The sequence below is a fragment of the Echeneis naucrates genome, chromosome 3 (genome assembly GCF_900963305.1).
Source record: "Echeneis naucrates chromosome 3, fEcheNa1.1, whole genome shotgun sequence".
Taxonomy (NCBI): Eukaryota; Metazoa; Chordata; class Actinopteri; order Carangiformes; family Echeneidae; genus Echeneis; species Echeneis naucrates.
The window spans coordinates 12,849,033-12,872,883 of record NC_042513.1 but is presented as its reverse complement, the minus strand read 5'-3'; the positions used below and the strand labels follow the sequence as shown (position 1 = coordinate 12,872,883).

Sequence of the window (23,851 nt, the reverse complement as noted above, 5' to 3'; positions counted from 1 at the left end):
TTTTAGAAGCAGGTTTCTGCGATGGAAATGTAGTTTAGGGTCCTGTAGTTAAATTTGTGTAGATTAAAATGAGTATTAGTCAAAAACATTTACTCTTTGGGAGCTTAAACAATGCAATATATTTGCCTGCACTCCTGTAGAGAGAGAAGTTTCATGTTGTCCATCTAAGAATGTTGTGGTTTTGGTTTGTGACCCTTGGACAGTATGCAGGGCTTTGCCTTCCTCACTTCAGCCTGTGGAGCAGGAACCAAACTTCAAACCAGGTGGCATTTTTGGAAATTGGGATACAATCCCCCCCCCCCAAATTTATCCTTTGAATTTTTTTTGGAGTAAATGCCCATTATATGGTATGGCATCTGAACTTTTGTGCAACAGCATTTAAATCAGTCTGAAAATGCTAATGAGACCAGGACCTGTTCTGACCTGTGATGGCATTTTTAAATGCATGTGGCCCAGTGTATACATGTCTGACTCCGCCTGCACACACACAGCCCCCCCACTGGTGGCCCTCCTAATGGGAAAGACGCCACGCCTGTTGGGGGTGTGTGATTCTCCTTCCATGCGACCGTCCATTATTGATGAGCCACAATGCATTCCCACAATCCCCTGGGATGATGAGCTCACTCATGAGGTCACCACTCTGTGAGTGCTCAGCATAAAGTGCTCTCCGTTCATATCCCCTTTCTCTCCTGACATCCTGCAGTTGCACCACCTCCTCATCCATTTTTAAATTCCATTGAACTACATAGAAAGCACATGTTTGCTCTTTATATTGTTCAGTCTTTGGTTGCTGTTTCTTGTTTGTTTGCTTATTTTTTTCCATTTTGATTTCTGGGCTCTCTACATAATTGAAAACAAGGGCTACCCTCAATGAGTTCTTGAGATCTAAATAAATGAATGAGGGAATGAAGCTGTGTCTCGAAAGCACATGATTACAGCTGATATATAACAGGAAGAAACAACACTTATGTTCTCAATTTATTTTTTAAACGAATCTTGAATTTGCAAAACAGACTCAGCGACACAAAGGCCACTGGCTTGTTAATTTGCTGGCATCCAATTAGAGCCGTGCTTGTGTCCAGCTAATGCATTAAGATGGAATGGTTTCTGAAACAAATATCTGATTCTTTAGCAGGACATGCTCAACCTTCTTCATTAACTCATTTCTGTCTGCCATTTGGTGCTGAACAGGGAGCCAACAAGGGGTGTGCCAGAGCTTCACTGTCAAAAACAGCTTCTCTTATATTAATGTGCATGTGACTTAATGCTGTGGTGCAATATGAGGATTTAGATTTTGTCTTTTTTTATTATTATTTTTTTTCTTATATAACAAGCAACTCCATGTGCAGCAGATTAGACACTAGTGAAACAAACAAGTCCTCCAGAAACTTTTGTGAATTCTGGGAGCGCAATGCCATCTATTAAAAGAAGAGATATACTCCACAGATAGATGATGCCGGTTTTGACTAACACAAACGAATATGTGACATTCACCTGTGATCACTGGTGTATTGAAGCACACTTGAAACTAGAGACTGAGAAAATAAACTCCTCAGAAAAACATTTACTGATGTAATCAATTAAGTGAGACATAAAGCCATTGCCCCCTGATGGCCATTAGATAAAGTGCAGCTTTCAGGCTCTTCAGTGTTGGCTTCGTTTGTCAGCCCCAGAATCTATGTCCACTGTTAAGCACAGTGTGACTGGTTTATGTTTTAGTAGAAAATCCACATTACCCCTAATGACATTGTAACAATAGTTCTCCACTTTTCTACCCCTGTTTCCAGACTCTGAATGAAACGTTGTCGGAAATATAACTAAAATCCATTTCATCTCACTCTGCTTTCATCCATCTGCCTGTGAATTTCACAGCCGTCTCTGGCTACCTTTGCTTTCCCAGGCTGTCAGCATTAACATTCTGCAAGTTATTGTTTTATCCAAATTTAAAAACCAGTGAGTTCCTGTACAAGTATCGTTAAATCATTTTTATCTTGATTCTTGAACTTGCTGTTCAACCCATCAACTCTGTTACAATTCTGTTATAATGCTGAGGATGCTCACAGATATCCATCTCAGACTTTCCATCATTTACATGTTGGCTTTACTTCAACACAGAAAGCAGTTTATTTTATCAACTGCCTGAATCCTCTCATTGTAGGCCAATGTGCAGTGCTGCTCAATAGGATACAGAACAGCAATGTAATTCCTAATCTTACAGGTGGATATCTGGTTGTGCATTGTAACCTCCACTCAATTCATGAAAAATGTATTTACTGCTGTTTCCATTGTCGGAAATATCATTGTCTTCCTTTTACTATCCATGTTGTTGGTTGTGATTTATAGCTGGCTCCTTTAACATGGTTGTGATACTTTCTCAGACCATTGCTGAAGAGACAGTCCGACAGTCAGAGACAGTATTAACTCTGCTCTCCTATAATTAGGTACACTTTAAACTGACAATCATTTAAATTTCACCACAGAAGTCATTTAAAGTCAAAGTCCCAAGTATTAACATTTTAACTCAGATCTATGCCTTTTAAAATATTTTATTGCTGAACTTTGATAGAATTAAAGCTTTAAAGGAATTAAAGCTTAAATTTAAACTCCTTTAGCTGCCGCTAAGATCTAAATCCATCATTACTGACACACCGCAGAGGCCAAATGTTTCAGGACCTGGGCAGACTCAATGCTCATCTATCACTCCTGATACTGTTTCTCGCTGTCATTAAAGGGAATGCAACTGCTTTCACTTTTATGAATCCTGTTGTATCTTTCTGTAATTTTTGATTATGATACCTTTTGTCTAAGCCTTGTGTCTACATATTTGCGTGCTCGTGTTGCATAGTTGTCTCTTTCTGATGGAATTCGTATGTTTGTCTGTTAAATTGCTCTTTTGGCTGCTGAGGTTCTGACAAGAGGATGTCATCATCAGTGTTCAAACACACAGGCAGGGCAACTCAACCAGAGAGTTTTCACATTCAATAATCTCAGTCATGATTATCCCCTGAGAAGAAGAAACCAGTGTGTGTGTGTGTGTGTGTGTGTGTGTGTGTGAGAAGAAATATTTCCAACAGTCATAAACATCACTTTGAATTTCTCATCTGCTAGGTCACTCTCTCAAATTCAATCAAATATGGGCCACAGAAGAAAAAAAAAAAATCTCATCTGCTTGTATATTTTATACTGAAAGCCCCTCCACCCTCCTGTTGCCTTGGTAACTGTAGCAAAGCTGGATGAAGGGGGAGGAGGTGATAATGGTTTCAGGGGAAATGCTGGTAGAGTGATCTGACAGAATGATAAATTTACCTCTGCTTATTTTATCCCTCTGTACCTCTCCACATCACTCCATCTCCCTCTTTTTCTCGCTCTCATATTTGCTCCAGCTATGTTAATGACCAACTCATTTCTGTGCCGATAAAACTTGAGAAAACCGAGCAAACCAGGATGCTGCTGAGGAAAAGAAAAAGAAAGAAAAAAAAAACTTTCTGAGGCCTTGAACAAATGACAAACAGCTCAGGGTGGATTATTTAGCTACCCAGGATGAAGCGAGGTAATCAGACGCAATCACACTCAAGTTCACAGTGTCTGTCTGGCATCTCTGCCTCTGGTCTCTTTCCTCTACTGGCAGGAAGCTGAATGCAGCAGCTGCTGAGGACAAAATGTGACTGAGAGGAGGGTCCAATCCTTTGCCGAAGTCAGAAGTTTGGATGCAGTGATTCTGAATGATGGCGGCATGTTCTACAAAATTTCGAAGCTGACCGAGAGAATGGTTTTTATTAGTATTTGTCATTTTGCTGCTCTTCTCGTTCTCTCATCAATGCAGCAAAATGACCTCATCTTTTGTAAACTGGAGTGGACACTGGATGGAGTCCTCATACAGTTGGTTTGAGGACTTTTTGTACACACACACACAGGTCAAAATAATGCTCCTTGCTTGTTCTGCGACTTCTGAAGAGCTGTCATTTTGGTGCAGTCAAACCTTTTTAGGAAACCTCCTCAACAGCTTACTACATCCACTGAGACAGAGTTTCCAGCTTACAGTTATACAAATCAAACAATTGTAGTTTCTTTTTCTTTCAGTGTTCACTTTGCTGCTGCAATACAGCAAATATCTCCACTATAACGGTTTTTATATAGGAATATAAATATTACCTTCAACCTTCTTTTTAAGGACACTTAGGAAGAAAACTTAACTTAAGCATCAAGTTAAGTTAAGATGAAGAATAGCCATCCCAGAAACCCAAATAAACCTTTACAGATACACAGAGCATGGGCTACTTGACAAGTGCAAGAACATAAAGTCAATTAATGGCACTCAGCTCTTTGTGGCAGCAGCTTACCTTAATATCCGGCCCATTACAGTTTAAACTCATCCCACACTCATCTGTGATCTCTGTAATCTCCGAAAGGTCATCATCTTCAAACTCATCCAGGCTGATGTCATGGGTCAGCCTGGTTGAAAGGGGAGGATTAAGGTTAGCAAAGGAAGAAGGGAGAGGAGAAAAAAAAAAAAAAAAAAAAATCAATGTTAATCCTTGAGTACTGATCTGCATTCACAGCACATCTCAAAATCTCCAACTGGCCAAATTTATCCATCTGACAGAAAGGGAAACTCTGAGCCAAAATCCGAGCTCAGTGACACACATAAATGTAGGTCAGGAGCACTGGTCATAACTCAACATGAAGTTGTTGGTAAAATAATTCAGTTTGAAATAAGGACTGAACTATTCTGTTGTAAGTAGCATATAGTAGGGGAGACCGGGTATGGTTATAACAAATTAGAGATGAAATAGGATTCATTTGATCATTTCAGTGTTTAGCCACTTCATCCCCAATATCACATGGTTGTTGCCAAGGCTGGAAACAGGTGCATGCAGATTTTATTGAGAAAAAAAATTATTTTGTGGTAAGAAAGTAATATTTTGTCCAAAACTAAATTTAGTGCAGTACTAATCTTAAGACTGTCAGCCAAAATGCGATGTATTCCCCCCTGCTAATTTCAAACCACTATGCCAATACAATTTGCTAAATAATGGCTGACAGGGGTGGGGTGGGTAGCATATATTTTAAAAGTGTTTAAAGCATCCTCTTACACAAAACTAAAATTATTCTTTGACTTACATCGTTTGACAGCATGCTGAGGCAGTGTGGATGAAAGCCTGGAAGTGTGCTTCTTGTTTTTTTTTTTTGTATATATATATTTTAAGCATCTTATGGAGGTCATAAAGAAGAGCAAGTCAGTGAAATCGGTGGTGAAGGAACATGGGGTCTGCCATGTAACAATAAGCAGATACTACTCAAAGTTTTTCATACAGAGGCATTGCAGTGTTCATTAAGCATTCATACTGTTCTGAAAGTTTGTTCTAGTAGTGTCATTTACACACACACACACACACACACACACACAGAGAACCATGAGTTTACCATTAACTGGAGGTATGTAATATGCACAATTATTCATTGCCTAAAAATTTTAAAGCTGTAGCGCAAAACTTCAGTGAGTTACAGGTGCTGAAGCAAAAAGTATTACAACCATACACCCGTCAAACCATAATAAAATATATAAAAGTAAATCATATCAATTATTCTTTTGTACCTTTCTAAGTCTTTATAAGATGAGGTTGCTACAGCTTAGGATATGCACTCCCTACTCATCCACAAAAACATTAGTGGGAAACACCTGCCGTTACTCTGGAGATACAATAATGTATCTCCAGTCGCTGTGTGGAAGAGCAATCCAGGAAAAGAAGACGAAACAAAAAACGTGTTTTCTGCACAAGAAGAAGCCAGTGTTGTATCCCTGGTCCGTAACGTGGCAAGGGGAAGTTAAGAGTATCCATATGGCTAATGGTGAAGCATGAGCAGCATGGGTAACACTACACACCAACACTGATGAGGAGATTGGATCAAAGTGGTAGTGGAGCGGAAGGGGAAAGGCATCACCACAGATGGCAGCTCAGTCTATAGAGCTACTGTAACTACAAACACAACAGCCTTGAGAGCAGACTGAATTAATCCCAACTCTAAGACCGAGGCTAAGAGATACTTTCAAAGAGATACAGAGAAACAGACTTTACCACTTTCGTCTCTGTCCTGTCACAAGAAATGCTACAAATAACAGCACAACAAAAATGACAAAAGTGATTCAATCTACAATTCAACGAGACTAATAGCCCCATCAGCTCTTTGAGGGCGCACACACGATGTTAATACAACTCATAGAATAACTGTGGAAACACACTGTTACTGACAATACTTTGCTGCTTTTTGAGCTCTGCATTATGGCTCCATAAATATGAAGAGAAAAGGCTCAACCGCAGCCTTGAACGGGAAAGCTCAGGGGTCATCCAAATTGAGATGGGTTCATTTCTTGAGACAACATTTTGCCCTTCATTTTAGTGATTTTCCTCTGTTCTTATGGCTTTTTGTATTGAAAATGCAACACCACTACTAATTTTGTTGTATTTAATACGATGACAACAAGGGTTTTCTGATAAAACTGCAAACTAAAACTAAAAGTGCAGTACAATCCACTCATTAAAGGGTCATTTTCCTACCAGCACATTCACCTTGTGTGGCTGTCAAATGCATATGGAGAGATGCATTTTTTGTTTGCCTGAAATGTTAATAGATATTGAAAAATAACGGACTATGTATAAAACATTTTTTTATTTTGGCAGGAAGAGTATAGCTTCTTGATGACTCCTGCAGCAAGCCAGAACATCACTCCAATTTCAGACAGGGAAGTCTGCCATCCTGCTGTCTGTAACAGGATTTAATAAGCTCCCAGGAAGCAATGCTTCTGTTTTCCTCATCTGTAATTATGTCCGCCTGATATCTCTTAACCCAGCAAACCTCTTGGGCATAACAGACGGAGACAGAGCAGGAAAATGTTATTAGAGGGAGGAAAGAAAGGATGACAGCGATCACAAGTAGCACAACAGTGAACTGTCAGTGAGACCTGGTGATCCGGGAGAGCTGCGATCCCCCTCTTCCTGCATGGTGCTAATGTCATTTCTGGCTACATCGACACTGCAGCTGTCTCCTCCTGCACAGCTGCAGCCGACTTTAGCCGTCACGTGTCGGAAGATGGGCATGGGAGTTACACAGCCCGGGAATAAGCATCTGTTTACCTCTATAATGAGGCCCTGAAGGAGGTGAGAGAGAAAAGGACAGAAGGACTGAAAGGAAGAGAGAGAAAAACAGAGAGGAAGATGAGGGAAGTATATATGAATTAGCAGAGGATGATAAGAATCTATGCATGCTTCATACTGTACAAGGAGAGACACAGGGAGAATGACACCTTAAGAAATCACCCAAATGAATAGAGATGGCTACTGTCTAGGGGTATAAGAATCATATAAGAATCGTGATGCTCATTCAGGATCGATTTAAAATGTCCCAAAATCGATAAAAAATAAAACTAATCAGGCTGTCTGCCTCCATTTTGTATGCAGGACGTCCTGACATCACCACAGAGCCGGTTCTGGAACATACACGTGCATGGCAAGCATCAATCCCGCTTTCTGTACTCCATTCACGTTCTACACACTCACTGACACATCAAATATATAATGACCTTTAATTCCAAACAAAAGGTCCAATTGGCTCCACATTGATTAGCATGTGTGTGGCACAATAGTTGCCTCACATCAACTCTAAATTGTATCTGCGAGCATGAATGGTTGTTTGTCTCTGCATCTGTAATCTGGTTTGCTTCTTGTATTCCTGTGAGATTTATTGAATTACATTGTAATTCTTAAATCAACCAAAGCCCTGTCTTTTATTTCAAGGGGCTATTTGTAGACTACTGTGCTGCCAAACATGGTGCTTCTTGAAGTGGATGGTGGTAATTAAGTCATCTCACAAGAGCTTGAGAAGACAGCTTACAAAATGCATCTGCAGAGCAGACTGGAGGCTAAAGGGAATCTCTACTAGAAAAGGATAAGAAGGGCAGGAGCTGACTTCAGTGAAAGAAAAGATGTAATGGAGATGAAAGTGAACATTGGTGATGCTGTCCACCTCTGGAAACAGTTGTTAAAGCTAATGTTGGCTACATAGCCCCTCTGAAGCCTCAATTATGAGTTTGACCAATATGGAGCAAACAATCCTAGCAAGTTCACTGCTTATCACATCCATACATTACATAGATTACTTTAAAAACCGATGATGTAACCTCTATGTATATATATAAGTCAACATTCAGAGAGAGTCATTGAAGGTTTTTCTTTAAATCTTTGCCCTTTCATCTAAACTAAATCTAAATTTGTTTAGTAAATCAGCTCTACTAACCATTGAACATGTTTTTTACAGTGCCATCTGCTGTTTTTTCTTTTGCCTGCTTTTCAAGAACAAAAACTGTAATCCTTTCAGTTCACTACAAATGTATTATAACACAAAAAGATGTCTGGAAAAGGAACAAAGTCAATACACTCCAGAGTGCCCCCCTGTTATCAGCATCGCTAACAGGAAGGCGGAGGGAAAGCATGCAAGACAAACACATTTATGCCAATCAAATCCAATCAGCGACAAGTGTGTCATGTTACGTTGAAAATGAATGGCACGATTTGACCTTTAATTGTGGCTTTTCAAGGTCACAAATGGGAGGACAGCTGAGAGTAAACAATGTTGTGACTGTAAAACAAGGCCTGAGCAAAGCGCAAATTGACAAAGCAGACCGTGAGAGGAAGGAGAGAGTCATGGGGGCAATAAGAAAGGCAGGAGATAAAATTAAGTGCTCGGAGATAAACCACCTGGACAGGACAGGGTGACCCCATTACTGCAAGAATTGTGGGTACGGGATGCAATCACAAGAGATCACCATCAGTGTATAGCAAAGAGCAAATTACACTGTCACATCCAAGGCTCAGACATTTCAGGGTAGCACACAGGGCGCACAATGTCGAGCACATTTGACAATAAACCCATCCACGCAGTCACTCTCACATCATGGGCTGCTTTGATTTAACCTTTTGACAGCGTTAAGGATATTTTTCTCTCAATTTGGGCAAATCATTCATTCATCAAATCATTTTTTGTTTTTGTTTCTGTTCCATTTCCAAAAAACAGGGAACAAATGTTATTCATGTCAGCATCACTATCTATCAGGTGGTATCAAAGACACCACACTGTAAATCAATGTAGACGGGTTAGGGTCACTTCAGCTGTGGACTGAATCCACTTTACCTTTGTTGTATTATCCAATAAACCTAATGTAAAATCCCCTAGATGTCTGGATCAATGCTCTTGGAAATGTTTGGCAGAAAGTGCTATCACTTGGGGTTTATTTTCACATATTAATATCCATTAAAACTGTGGCTCTGGCATTTAGGCCACTGTAGTAACACAGAGCATTAACCACTTACTACTAGAGTGCTGCCATTTCGCAGACACATGCTTAGCTAGTCGATTCATCTACAATAAACTGTCAGAAAATTAATAGGCCACAGAATTGCTAACAAGTTGACCATCTTCACATTACAAAGATCGGGTGCTTCCAGCGTCTTAAATGTGTAAATATGGTGGTTTTCTCATTTCTCTGATGGTAAACTGAAGCTCCATCAGTTTTACAGACCAAAGGACAAAAATATAGGCACTGTTTGGCAGTCAAAGCCTCAACATAAGCATTTGGCCCACCTGAACCAGATCTCTTCTACTTCTGCATAAAATTGTGCAAACAATCAGCCTGCATTGATATTGCATTGTGCAGAATTAATTATTCTAAAAATCTCCTTCACACACTACACTGCAGCCCTCTCAGTGATTGATGCTTGCAGGCTGACACAGCATACTGATGCTGGCTGAGCTTGCCAGGTCAGATTTGCCCATGATACAGCTTCTGTGTCATCATCACTGAAAGTGAGACACAGCAAACTCCTAACTGTAGTAACTGGCTGACACTGAGACATATCACTGTGGACCTGTTGCCTCACAGCAGACCCTGAAGACCGTCCAGTCACTTGTAAGGAGCTGCTTAAAATGATATTGTGTCAATTTGCTTTCTAATGTGCACATTTCAACAATTTTGATCCCATTCTCAGGATGTATGATCTTCCCCTGCTCCAATATTAATAACATTTCATGTGATTTTTAATAGGGCTCTGTGATTTAAGGTTTATTACTGACTTACACTGTAAAATGTGCTTTTACTTGGTCATTCTGAGGCTACAATCTTCTTCCCCAATTCCTATTTTCCAGATCCAAATACTTAATAACACAGCAGCAGGTGGATAAAGTTGTCCTCTAAGAAATATGACACAAGCGTCCACAGTTACATGACATCAGAGGTCAAAAACACTGCAGGTTAGATGCTTTGGTTTGTGTCTGTGTTATTCTGACAGCGGAGGCTGACAGGACGGCACACTGAAGTGTTGGTGTCTCTCTGCTTGTGTTAATGAAGGACAGCATGACCTCGCATTCAGGACATGATGGGCCTGGCCAGCTACGACCCTGATAGCAACAACAAAGGACTGCAATTAAGTGCATCTTGCATCTTGACCGCAGTTTTTATTCACAAGTAGAATATGAAGTCAAATATATATATATATATATTATAAATTGACAAGTTGGGGGGAAAAAAAACCCCAAAAGAAAACAGACTTCTCTGGCATTCTACGGTGGAGGATGGCTCTGCTGGGCTGTACACAGATAGGATTCACCATGAAAAATATGGAAAATGTAAATGTGGCTAGCTGACCAAAATCGAATAAAAGAAAAGAGAAACAAAATAAATGAAAATAGGGAAAAACTCAATTCATTGCAGTGTTTGCTAACACAACAGCAGGAATGGTGTGGCCATGTTTCATAGGACTACCATTTGTGTTTGTTACCATTCAATCAGCTCACGCTCCATCCACATTGAGCCCAGCCATTAGCCACACGGAGCAGAGGCATACATACCCTTGCCGGGGTTATTGGAGAGAGATCGGGTTTAGCCCTAATCTCTCTCCAATAATTCAAATGTTTATACTCCCGCTGAGAGACTACAAGGCTGCATGCTGTCTGTCATTCATCAGCTTTACCCTCTTGCAAGGACAGGACCAGGACAAGGATCAGAATCAGAACTGTCCCATCCAGATACAGAAAAAACACCTTCTCCTTCTGTCCTCCACTGTATGGAAACAAACTCTGAAGGCGGAAATTTACCCATTTCTGTCATGATAAAGTATGATGTGCATTCTCCCGCGGTCCAATTTTCAGTCACCATAAACCAGCAACCTCTGCTGCACACTGTACCTCTCCTCAGTAAGACACAAACATACACACAGCCATATGCATCTGCTCTTCTTCAAGGGCATGCCTATCCTGAGCTTTAAGACGCATGGTGCCGACATATAGCAGAGAAACAATGGCATGTTAGCGATTGCACACTCACAAGGTCATATATAACTGAAAAAGAAGACAGGAAGATGAGAGAGATGCCCTACCATTTCTCCCACTGGTCCTCCATCCATCCCTCTCCTCCTTCCCCTCCAGAGTCCATACTGTAAGCGAGGAGGGCATCTATAGCCGATAGGAGAGGAGGAGGAGGAGGAGGAGGAAAGGGGTTAGAAAGTGAAGAATGGAGGGAGGAGCGAGCAGGAAGAGAGCTGGAGGAGAGAGAGGTGCAGCCGGTCCAAATCAATGAGCAAGGCATCCGATTCAGAGTCCTGCCGCTACTGTCGCTCATCCAGAAGGAGCAGGAGAAATGGGGGGTGGTGGGGGGGGGGGTTATTTAAAGCAGACACGCTGAAGCCTCCAGAGAGGACTATAGTATTATATAATCCATGCCTCTCCTCCCCTTCCTCTCGCTCTCTCTGATGATGTTTATGCTGCCCTGTGTGCATCAGATTTACTACACGACTACAGAAAACTGCTGGTGTTAGCAGAACACCCAACATCATGGCAAGCCCAATCAGGAAAAACATCAGAGCAGGAGGACACCTCTCTCTCTCTGTCTGAAAAACATCATTGTGCTCAATTATTCATGGGCCCCATTGAAGCTTATTTTACCTTCTTTTTCTCTCCATTCATCCTTTTAAAGAAAAATGAAGAGAAATAAGAGTAAAGTGATATATGTTTGTAGATTTGATCTCCCTCTTCATTCATCAAGAATATATCTCACAAGGTGATTCCTGAGATCCTGGCAGGACTAAAAACACGAGCAGTTTGCTGACAAAAAAGGCTGTCAACAAGAAAACAATCTATATTTGTATACTATATAATTATGGTTATTTCTAAAAGAAATGTTTCCAAATGAGGGTTGGACGGTTCATGTTCGTTGTGTAATAAACCAGAATGACCTTTAAACTGCTGGTCTCTGCAGATGGTTGAACTTCCTTTCAAAAAAAAAAAAAAAAAAGTGCACACGCTCACACATGCCTTGAACTGCAGGGTCCATTAACCCCGTCAGCCCCACTGCCATTAAAACTGCTATCACGAGCACTGTGCTTATTCTCACCGTCCAAAGCTTCGATGAATATAAATTATTAAAAGTGTAGCATCTATGCAGCAAAAGACACAGTATTACCAGGCCCGCCTACTGCAATGCCCTTTCAGCAGGGCTCCCTTTTGCAGCCCATCTGGTCTTCCTTCAGCCGACAAGGGCACATGTCACTGTGCTGCCCCTGGCTGCCCGAATCAAATACAAGTCACCAATACGTGCCCTCGTGGTGGCTTCCAAGTCTGTACCAAGTGGCAGCCCACAGTGACGTTGTCAATTGGTTTGTGAACCGCCATTCTGAAGGATCCAGATTTTTTTTGTAGGAGACAAAAGCCAAGTGGATAACTGTGCCTGTAATTTTCCTCAAAATAGAATGATGGAGCTCCCTTAGGATCTGTTTCAGCATCCTAGAGCAGCAGCCAGCAGTTTTTAGCAAACAATACTATCATGTACTACCTGCACCCACCATATGGAGGACACCAAGTTAGTGACTACCTGATGTGGAAAGTCCGTCATTTATTAGCTTAAGGGCCAGCTCTTTTCTCAGCAGCAGGAGCACATCAAACCAGAGCTAAAAAACAAACAAACTGTCGCTGTTCCTTGCTGTAGCCTCGTCCATCACTTTTTACCATTTAGCCAATTAACCTAGACATGTTCGGCTGCCCACACTGGGAATCAAACTGCAGGGGTCTGGTCTCTGGTCTGGTCTGGTCTGGTCTGGTCTGGTCTGGTCTAGTCTATGCTCCACTCTCTGCAGGGGTATGATGAGGTATGATGGTTAATGTCTTTTCTTTCTCTGCCTCCTCTCTCTCTGTGAGGATTGCATTTAATCCAATGAAGATATCTGACAAACCACATCAAGGTCTTCGTTTTTCCTGTTGTGCATTTTGAAAACACTGGAGGTAATACATTAGGGTTAGGGATAGGGTTTCGCCATGGCGACTTCCATGTTTACATGATGTTTTCAGCGCATTTTCATGCAACTCTACAATACATACATAAGTTTCATATCAAAACCAGTGCATTGAGCACTGTCCCACTTTTCTAGGTCAAATTTTACAGCAGCATCAAAATCAGAGCAATCTCATAAAAACAAAAAAACAAAAACAAACAAACAAAAAAAAAACAAAACACCTGACATTAAAACGCTGCTTTGTTCTCCAAATTACAATTAGCTCTCCACTGTCTTTAACATGCCTTGCAAGAAGAAAAAGATGTTAAAAAGGTCTTTACGTGCTATCTGGACATTATATGCACGTAGTATTCAGTCTCACACTCACTGTTGGCTGTTGAGAGGGCTAAGCAGAAGTAAGGTGTCATCAGTGGACTTGCCATGTCAGCAAAATTGAGCAACAGCAGTAAATTATCAGCATGAGAGGGGGAACTGCAACCAGAGCAATTATCATCCTCTCCTGTCAGCTTCTCCTGTGGGTGAAATTCAAATAAGCCCATTCTCTTCCTTTCTCTGCCTCCTCTCTCTCTGTGAGGATGAAAGCCAGCTGAAAAACTTCAAGCTAATCCTGTTGGAGAACCCTTAAGTCAAGTTTCTTTCTTTCTTTTTTTTTTCCCCGAAGTCAATAGATGCAGTGAATCAGATAAAAATGACACCTCACAATCTCCTTAACCTCCCTCATTTCCTCCTCTCTCTCTTTCACACACATCCCTGACACATCCCACATCCTGTGAATCCATCTGCCTGAGCAGGTGTGTGTGTAAGCTGCAGTGAAAGATGAAAGGATGATGAAAACTTGGATTTTGATCATTTACTAACGTTTACATCTTAAATTTGTTTATCTTAAACATAATGCTTAATGAGAGTCCAGGGAGAGATAAATATTGTGGTTTTGGTTAAATGTTTATCACACTGTGTTGTGTGATTGAAATTGTCCTTTCCTGAATTTGGATATCCATCTTCTACCGCTTGTCCATTTCCAGGTTGCAGGGGTGCTGGAGCCAATCCCAGCCAACTTTCCAGACGAGGGGCGGGGTACAACCTGGACAGGTCGCCAGTCCATCACAGGGCCAACACACAGAGACAGACAGAGACAAACAACCACTCACACTCTCATTCAAACCTACGGTCAATTTAGAGACACCAGCTTTGGACCGTGGGAGGAAACCGGAGTACCCAGAGGGTATCCACCGGGCACAGGGAGAACATGCAAACTTCGTACTAACTGTACGAAGTTAGTAGTGGTTAGTGCTGTGGGGCAACAGCACTAACCACTACGCCACCGTGGTGCCCTGAATATGGATATAATGATGGAAAACAAATGAAAGTCAGGTTTGCAATATAACAAGGTTAGCGGCCCATCAAACATAAAAACATTTCGGCTTTAGGAGGCATCATTTCCATTGTGATGTTTGATGTGTAAATAGAGGTAGATGCAGAGGTAACAACAACAAGGCAACAAGGTAACAACATAGAACCAACACTAATCCATTTTATATTCCCACATACAAATTAGTAATACTGTAATACAAATACAGTAACCACTGACGGAAAACAGTAGAAAATTAACCGCCTCAATTTCCTAAAGCCCAAGATGATGTCTTCAAATGCCTTTATTTGACCAACTCAGCCAAAGATGAAGACCGTTTACGATCATGTCTGCTTTGTTTACTATCAAAATCTTTCTATTTTCTGTAAGAATACATAAAAAAAAAAAAACTAATTAATTCTAACATGTAACTGTATAATCATGTAATTGCTGCCGCTCTGCTCCATTTGCTGCCAATACAGAAGTGAGACAAAGAGAGAAACTCCAATCACTTGCAATAATAATGTTACCTTCCTGAAATCTAAAGGTTTCTGTAATGGTTAAATAATTACTTTTTGTTTATTTTTATTTTCTCTGGTCATACTTCATTCACCATTTAAAATGATATTGTATTGCACATGAAAAGGATTAGTTTTGCTACTGATTTCAGATCACTGGCACCTTTTTAAGCTCACGAGTTGCCTACAGTTTTACCCCTAATGCACTGCATAACAGATTCAAATCACACTGACTGCACATATACAGTAAATACAAAGACACACTCAGATATTAACAGTGTGGCAATCTAAAAGAATCTCCTGCTACGTCCTCTCGTGTTTTAGACAGCCATGGTAATACCAGAGAATTTAAAAGTGCAGTTCACCTGAATATGAGGCAGAAAATGTACAAAGAGAACTGTAATGTGTCAAGCTCAGCTGCTGTCAAATCAGCAAGACGTTGCAATGAGAGATTGGTCATGTTTTGATTGCCTTCATTTCCAGTATGACCTCAAAAGCTGCCAGCAGCAAAAAGTGATAATCTGATTTTAGAAACAACATTTTTTATTTAAACCGGCTGGTGAGTTCCATAAAGTTATGGTAATGGTGTTTCTTTTTAAAAATACATGTTTCCTATGATCAGCACAAGAAGGTAGTAGTTTTTTTTTTTTTTTTAAGTCATAGACTGAAGCTTTGCTAGCATTAAAATGTATAATCAATGTAAGGGAACTCATTTTATGACAAAATCAGTTTCCAACCTTTTTTGGACAATTTGCAGTAAAGGTGTCTTCTTCAGTGCATAAATAAGAAATTCATCTTTGCGCTATTCAGTTCAGGTAGAAAAAAAAATGCAGATATGTGTAAACTAAAAAGTTACAAATTTGACAAGACATGAAATTTTTAGATGCTTCAAATGGGGTCACATTTAAAAAGCTAAAGAGACTGCAAGACTAGATCTCGATTTAGGTCCACGTTGGCGAGCTGCTCTTACAACTTCTTCCATGAATATCTCCACACAAAGAGACTAGATCATCTACTCTCTAACAGCAGCAGGTTGCGGAGGGAGGAAGGAGGATTTGACCACAGACAGAGGGAGGGTGACAGAGAAAAACATGCCAACATATGGCTGCTCTGGGACTGAGCCAGACCTGAGGTTATGGATTATCTGGCTCCCCTCATCCTGTCAACTACATCTCTAAGATATCGATCAATGTAATTCAGTGTCCAATAACTCGAGGAGCCCGAACATGCTGCAGTTTTTATCCATAACACCTGATGTACATTGTTAATTTGTCATTTTCCATTTTGACCTTTTAACTTTGCTTAACCGCATCTGCATTCAAATTTATTGTTTCCTTGTTTTAACTGCTGATAATTGTTTAATAGTCTGCCTGAACTGTTATTGTTTTGCTTGTTTCCATAAATAAATCAACCCTAACCCTATCAATGTTACATTAATATGACTGACTGATTAAATAATCTTAATTGTACATCTTGAGGTTTTGTGTTCTCCATGCAATACTTGGATCATAGATGTGTCTTTAATCCACGGTGCTACTTACACTACCCTCGCCCAAAGAGGATATGCAGTGTGTGTATGTAACTTTGAGGGCCTTTTTTCATTTTATTTATATATTAAACAAACATAAAACAAACCCTGATGACCCTGTAAGTGAAATCTGACAAAAGATGGCTGTGGATCTGCATGTTTGTATTTCAACCAGTGATAAAGGGAAAGACTGAGCCTTAGGGTCTGTCTGTCTGTGTGTGTGTGTGTGTCTGTGTGCGTGTTGCTGTCTCACTGGGGAATATTGATTATAGTCCTCCATCCCCTAAGTAGTACCACTGAAGGATCACAGCTTCTCCTCAGGCACTATTGTAAGGGTCTCCAAGTATTTGTGTGCAGCCTTGTTTTACTGTATTTGTGTAGACAGAAATCATTGCGGGGGCCAAAATGCTGGACCTCCCAACTTTAAACACCTGTTTTACTGTTTTTTAGAAATAAGACCGTATCCAGTGGTAATGTTGCTCTTTAGGGTGAGGGTCTTGAGAGCGAATTTTCAGTACCTTTAGATTAAAGCATTCATTCATTTCCTACCACTTATCTGTGTCCAGGTCATAGGGGGTCCTGGAGCCAATCACAGTTCACACTGGGTGAGGGCGGGGTACACCCTGGACAGGTCACCAATCCATCACAGGGCCAACACACAGAGACAGAGACAAACAACCACTCACAATCAGACCTACGGACAATTTAGAGTCACCAGTTAACCCAAACATGATGTCTTTGGACAGCGGGAGGAAATGGGAGTACCCAGAGGAAACTCATGCAAGCACCGGGAGAGCATTCAAACTCCACAGAGAGGCTGTACAGAAAGGCCTGGGAACCAAACCCATGACCTTCTTGTTGTGGGGCAACAGTGGCAACTAACCACTATCTCACCGTGCTGTCCTAGATAAAAGCATGATCATTTGATTTGAACTCTCTGATTATATGACTGATTTGACAACTCTAGATTATCTATTCCTCCAGATTCAATAATGTTTTTATGCAACTGATTACAAATTAATTGTACAGAATAAAGTTACCAGCTGAAGGTCCCAGGGTGATTATTGTTTCAGCTGTACAGCAGTCCAAGAATCACAGTAGAACGAAACTGAGGTTAAACCAGTAAGAGAAAAAAATACTTCAAATACTTTAAGCAAGTACTTAATATGTTGTTGAAGAAATTACCTCCAATGATTATGTCTGTATGAAAATAAATGTACATAGCCACTCATTCATTCATACAAAACCTTGAATACACAGGATAAATGTTTTTGTTTTGTAAAAACAAAAAGAACAAAACAAAGCATAGGTTTTTGCTTTCTGTTTTCCAACCTGCAAGTGTAAATTTCCCCTAAAGAAACATTAAAAAATACTATTTGAAACATGCTAAATGTAAGCGGTTCAGAGAAGGGGAAAATGAAATCATTGATATGCTCCACAAACAGCAGCTGCAGTAACATCACAACAATAAGAAATAGAAATGAAGATGTTTAAGGGGGGAAACTATGCCCGAGTAAAAGCTTGTTGGTGTGAGGGAAATAGAGCAATACCCAACCATAATAAAGTCAGACACTGGAGGCTGGATCTCTCAGCCTGCCAGCGTTTGGGGTTTAAATTTACAAATAAAGGAGAGAGGGGAGGTCTGCGGCATAGTGAAACGGACACTGTTTTCATAATTGTTGTGGAGTCTCGGTCCTCCAGGAGCAGACACACCCAAACACGAAACACAGCGGTCAAACAGCACATCGGGAGAAGCGGCTCAGCGCGGCTCGGCCCACACTCCGCGTCGCCGGAGCGCTTACCTGAAGCTGGCCGGGGAGTTCACCTGGATGTTGCGGCCAGAAGGCGGGCTGCCTTTCCTTTTCTCTCTATCCGCCATGCCGCCCCTCCGTCATCCGTCCATCGGCTCCGCAGCAGCCGCCCCGGCAGAGACACCTGAGAGGTCCAGCTGAACTGCTGTAGTGAGACGCGTTTGGAGACCGTGGGGAAAATGGCTACTCAGTTGGACTGCAGAAATCTGAATAGATTATATCGATAACTATTAAATTATGTTTTCTATTTAATTGCCCATGTGAACACAGGCCCGATTGTTGGTTTCACTAAATAATTACATGCGTTTATCAGCATAGACTTCAATAAATAAGTTATATGCTTAAATAGACACAATTCAGTTAAAATTCAGGCATTTGATATCGGTTTGGAGCAGCTTACCGGCTCTACTTTCAGTATTACAACTTTTACGTTGCAAATAAAAAATTACGTTAAACCAAATGTTAAGGAAATAACTCTTTACAACTATTACTACTGCTAGCTATATGAGCCCAATCTCAGTTAATTCTGCCATCAGGACCCTTGTGTGTCCTTGTTTATAAATGACGATTTGAACAGTTTCCTACATTTTATTAGATTAAGTGATTGATTTTGTATTTTGAGAAGATGGCGTTCCTGAGATTTAAGCCCATTGTTGCCCCAATTTGATAAGAATGCATCTGCATCTCATTAAAGGTGTTCACCAAGAGTTGGTTAAATCATGTTAAATGATCCCATGCAGTGTTTAACATTGTGTGTTGTGTAAGAGCTAACTGTAGAGCTTAACTGAACCCTTATTATGTAAAATATTCAGACCTCTGATGTAATAAAGCCTGCATTATTCACTGGAATGGGGACCTTCTCCATCTTCTTCACATACTTCTGTACACATTTTCCTAATTTTCAGCAAAGATTAATTTCTTATTTATGTACCGAAGAAGACACCTTTACTGCAAATTGTCCAAAAAAGGTTGGAAACTGATTTAGTCATAAAATGAGTTCCATTACATTGATTATACATTTTAATGCTAGCAAAGCTTCAGTCTATGACTTAAAAAAAACAAACAAACAAACAAACAAACAAACAAAAAAAAAAAACTACCACCTTCTTGTGCTGATCATAGGAAACGTGTATTTTTAAAAAGAAACACTTGGGGTCCATAACTTTATGGAACGAACCAGCCAGTTTAAATAAAAAAATGCTGTTTCTAAAATCAGATTATCAAGTTTTGCTGTTAGCAGCTTTTGAGGTCATACTGGAAATGAAAGCAATCAAAACATGACCAACCATTGCAACGTCTTGCCGATTTGACAGGAGCTGAGCTTGACAAATTACAGTTCTCTTTGTACAGCTCATAATAATCTCCACGCATCCCAACACGTCTGACTGAAACACTCATCGGCGGTGTGTCAACCGATTTGATTACCCCAAGTTCCGGTTCCCCTTTACGCTGAATTACTGCTGAATCGTGCGTAGGTGCTATGTTACTGTGCGTACTTAAAGAAGAAACGTGGTGATACACACCAGGTAATAATATGAGGATTATACATCGTGGCCATGTCTGTACGTGTTCCAGTTAAGAATATGGCCACGATGTATAATCCTCATCCTACCTGGATTATTTCTCCATAACGATCGGGTCATTCTACATCATACATGGTGGACGTATTATTACCTGGAACACGCATTATCTTGTAGCCAGAGTTTGGATGTCTTCTGTGGACAGCACTTACAACAACACGGTCTAACTCCTCATCACAGCATACAGGTCTGTCTGTCGCGGTCCTTGTGTGTGTGTGTCTCTTCCTTTCTGATGTAGCTCCCAAACTCAGCTGTTTCTGTCAAAGATAAGTTTTGTGTCGGGCTTTAATACAAGCTAGGCTAATGGACGTTAGCATTAGAGCTGTCCGGTTAGCTTACGTTACAAGCTAACGGCCCTGTTTCTTACCTTGCTCTACGTTTCTCGTCCCAAATTCACCGTCACCACCTTTTAAAAAAAACATTTTTCAACCCTTTATTTTCTTATTCTTCTTTCTTGGATGATGGATGATGGACTGATGCCGAATGGACATTTTCCTACCAAACTTCAGACAACAGGCTAGCATAGCAAAAGTAACCAAGGGGGGCGGGGCTTAGCGAAGGATCGGTGGCCAAAACATTTGTTGGGGGGTTACAATTAGGAAGAAAACAAGTTAGAAATAATATATTATATATATATATATATATATATATATATATATAAAATAATAAATAATACATAACCCTAACTATCACTAAAAAGGTTGTGTTTTTTTTTTTTTTACATTTTTTCCTCCTCCCATAAACAAACAAATCATCTCAGTGGGTGATTCCTTCACTCTTTTACTGGTCTAGCCTGTGGACGTCCTGTCTCCTGTCTGGTCTCGGTCCGTTCCTGGAGGGGTGCCAGACCGGTCTGGTCTGGTTCGGCCTAGGTCCTGGGGGGGGCGCCGTATCTGCATTAGCCCAGTCCATCACTCGCAACCAATTAACTCCGTAGACACGTTCAGGTGCCCACACCGGGAATGGACCTTTACATACATACATATTCATATTACATTCAAATTCAACATTACATACATTTAGGTTACAGTAAGTCATACAATCACATTACATCACCATTATATTACATCATGTATACATATTAACGTTATTATCACTAACCCCGGGGTTACATTACATTATACATTACATTGTACATTCACATCACCTACCCTAGCAGGGAATCGAACCTCTCCCACCTAGGTGCGGGGCGGCAGCGTTACCGCTGCGCCACAGCGCTGGTCGAGTTGCAGCAAACATTCGCGCTACTTCACCACTTCACATTTACGTCACCTGACCTAACCGTGATGACGTAAAACCCAGAGTGAGCTGTGATTGGCTCCAGCACCCCACGTGACCTATTCGTTTTCGTCCACGCCTGTTGATTCGTTAATAATTCTTATTAATAATAATAATAATAATAATAATTCTTATGAGTAAATAAATACCATGCTTTGTTGCTGAAATTTTGTTTTGTATATGCTACAGTTTAACTGGTTGATCGATCAATGATAATTATGTAGACCTGTAGCCTATTTTATGGGCATGTCGTGCAAGAGATATGTGTAGGTTTTCAGGGAAAAATATTTTAAGTGTTCAGTGAATGGATCATTGACTTTCGTATAAACCATGCCCTTACTAACTAACCCGGTGTATAATCTAATTCCCAACCCAGTTTCCCAAAGGGCGCAAAGTTGATATATTCGGGAGTCCAGGATGAGCGTTTGTCATGTGAGTGTATGTTCTTAAAATGGTAAACTTGTGTTCAACGAGTTCGTGAATTATGAAACATACGGACACTATCCGGTGGGTGTTTCCGAGGAGCAGAAATATGTCATTCGCAGGCGCTCTGCCCGTTTCCAAATGAACGGTAAGCAATAGTTACGTTATACGTCAAAAATAATGTCATCAATCCGTCAGTCGAGCATGCTAACCAGTTAGCTAACCAGTTAGCTATTTCGAAGCGACTAACTAGTGTAAGTGATCTGGCAGTGATGTTTACTTAACGTAGGCTACTCTCGCACAGATATGCTAGCTGGCATCCATTTACACAAAGATTGACAAAGAATGGCCGAACAAATGCATTCTCAATTTATTTTGTTATATAATAAATAGCATACCAGTAACCTACACATTGGCTTTTTCCATTTCGCTTTCCGTACACCCAGCTGTGTTTCTATTTGCGTTTCTTCTTGAACTACGCACGACTCGGCAGTAAATCGGCGTAAAGGGGAACAGGAACTTGGGGGGAACCGAATCGTTTGCAAGTTTGCAAACTTAGCTTCTAATCGAGCCTGTCGTTAAATAGCTTGACTAAAGAAATATAACACATTGCAAATACGGTCACTTGTTGACATTGAAATAACCGTTTCTTGAGAAAAACAAACAAACAAAATAAACAAAACCAAACCGTTTCACGTACCTTTTCGTTTTTCCCTCCCTTTAGTTCTTCCTCTCTTATGGTCCCTGGTAATCCGGACCATTTATATAAGCGGACCGCGCATTTCCGCTTTGACTTTATTACTTGTATCGCAACATTTTTTTTTTTTTTTGCGTTCTGCCGGTTGCAGTGTGATGAGCCTTCTCGGACACCGTATCGAGGACCCTGAATGTCAGGTACAGTAATGGTACTGCTGTTTCTCTTTTAGTGACGTTTTAATTCACATTAAAGATATAAATATAGACGATAGATAGAAAAAGTGGGAAATCAATTGCACATCCAATAAGAAAAATAAACAAAAGGAGACATTATTGCTGTACACTTAAACTTTTATGTACCCCTGCTTTCAGTTTTTGATCAATTGAAAACCTTTTAAGAGCCAGACCTTTAAAATCCCACCATTACCTTAAAGAGTTGGGGTGTACGAGGAGAGCTTAAAGGCGGCAGGAGCTCCCGTAGAGCAACATGTAATACAAATCAGTGGGTGCACATCAGCAGTCCCTATTTAAACTGTAATCTGGAATATCTGACCAGGTTTATTTATCAAGTCTGTGTAATTGACCTGCCTGCAATCGGCACAAAATGTCCTCCAGACCTGCACACTGACAGCAGGTTAAAATTCAATCATATTTCCCAGTTTTTGACCTTCCCCTGCGAAACAAAATAAACTAAATCGTCTTAAGAAAATCTCATAAAGGTTTAATGTCAGAGAGAAACCAACAGAGGGCAATAATTCACATAGCAAACCCAGCATGGAGTGATCACATGCACAGGAAGCCTGGGAGAAGTGAGTGTTTTGATGTTGTTTATCAATCAGTATCCCATTGGTCTTTCATCTCTTCTTCTATTTTTCCCCCACGTTAGCTTTTTTTTTTTTTTACTCTGTCTTGCGGGTTTCACATCCAAACCCCAGAGCCTCACTCAAAGAAATGTTCTATTAATTAACCAGAACACATCAAAGCATCAAAATTCTTCCAGACAAACACGGCTACTCATTAACAGTCATATTTGTGTAAGAACTCAAATGCTCACACAGTAAAATACACCTCAAAACACAATGAAGACTACTGCTGATATTTTCAGTGTCCCATTACACAATTTTTACCTCTCAGGTCAATCACTGTAATCTTCACAACCCTGCAACATTAATTTCAAGGTAATTTTTCAGGCACTGCTCTTCCTGATTACGTTTCCACGGAAGCTGAGGTTAGGTTGGTTAGTTTGATCCGATAGTTCAAAGACAATTGGCAATGTAGGAGAAAAGGTTTAATGAGATAGCTGGGATTTCTGAGTTGATGTTACAGCCAAAGTCA

General features: G+C 40.5%; 1 protein-coding gene across 1 annotated transcript in view; it reads right to left on the bottom strand.

The window, feature by feature from the left end:
• Positions 1-18,607, bottom strand: part of mapk8ip1b (mitogen-activated protein kinase 8 interacting protein 1b) — a 39,799-nt gene extending 21,192 nt beyond the window's left edge. The window contains exons 1-2 of the mRNA XM_029498508.1: positions 18,531-18,607; positions 4,341-4,452 (exon numbers count right to left, since the gene is read on the bottom strand). Coding sequence (XP_029354368.1) covers positions 4,341-4,452; positions 18,531-18,607 — 189 coding nt within the window. The remainder of the gene's footprint in view (positions 1-4,340; positions 4,453-18,530) is intronic.
• Between the last annotated feature and the right edge of the window lie 5,244 nt (positions 18,608-23,851).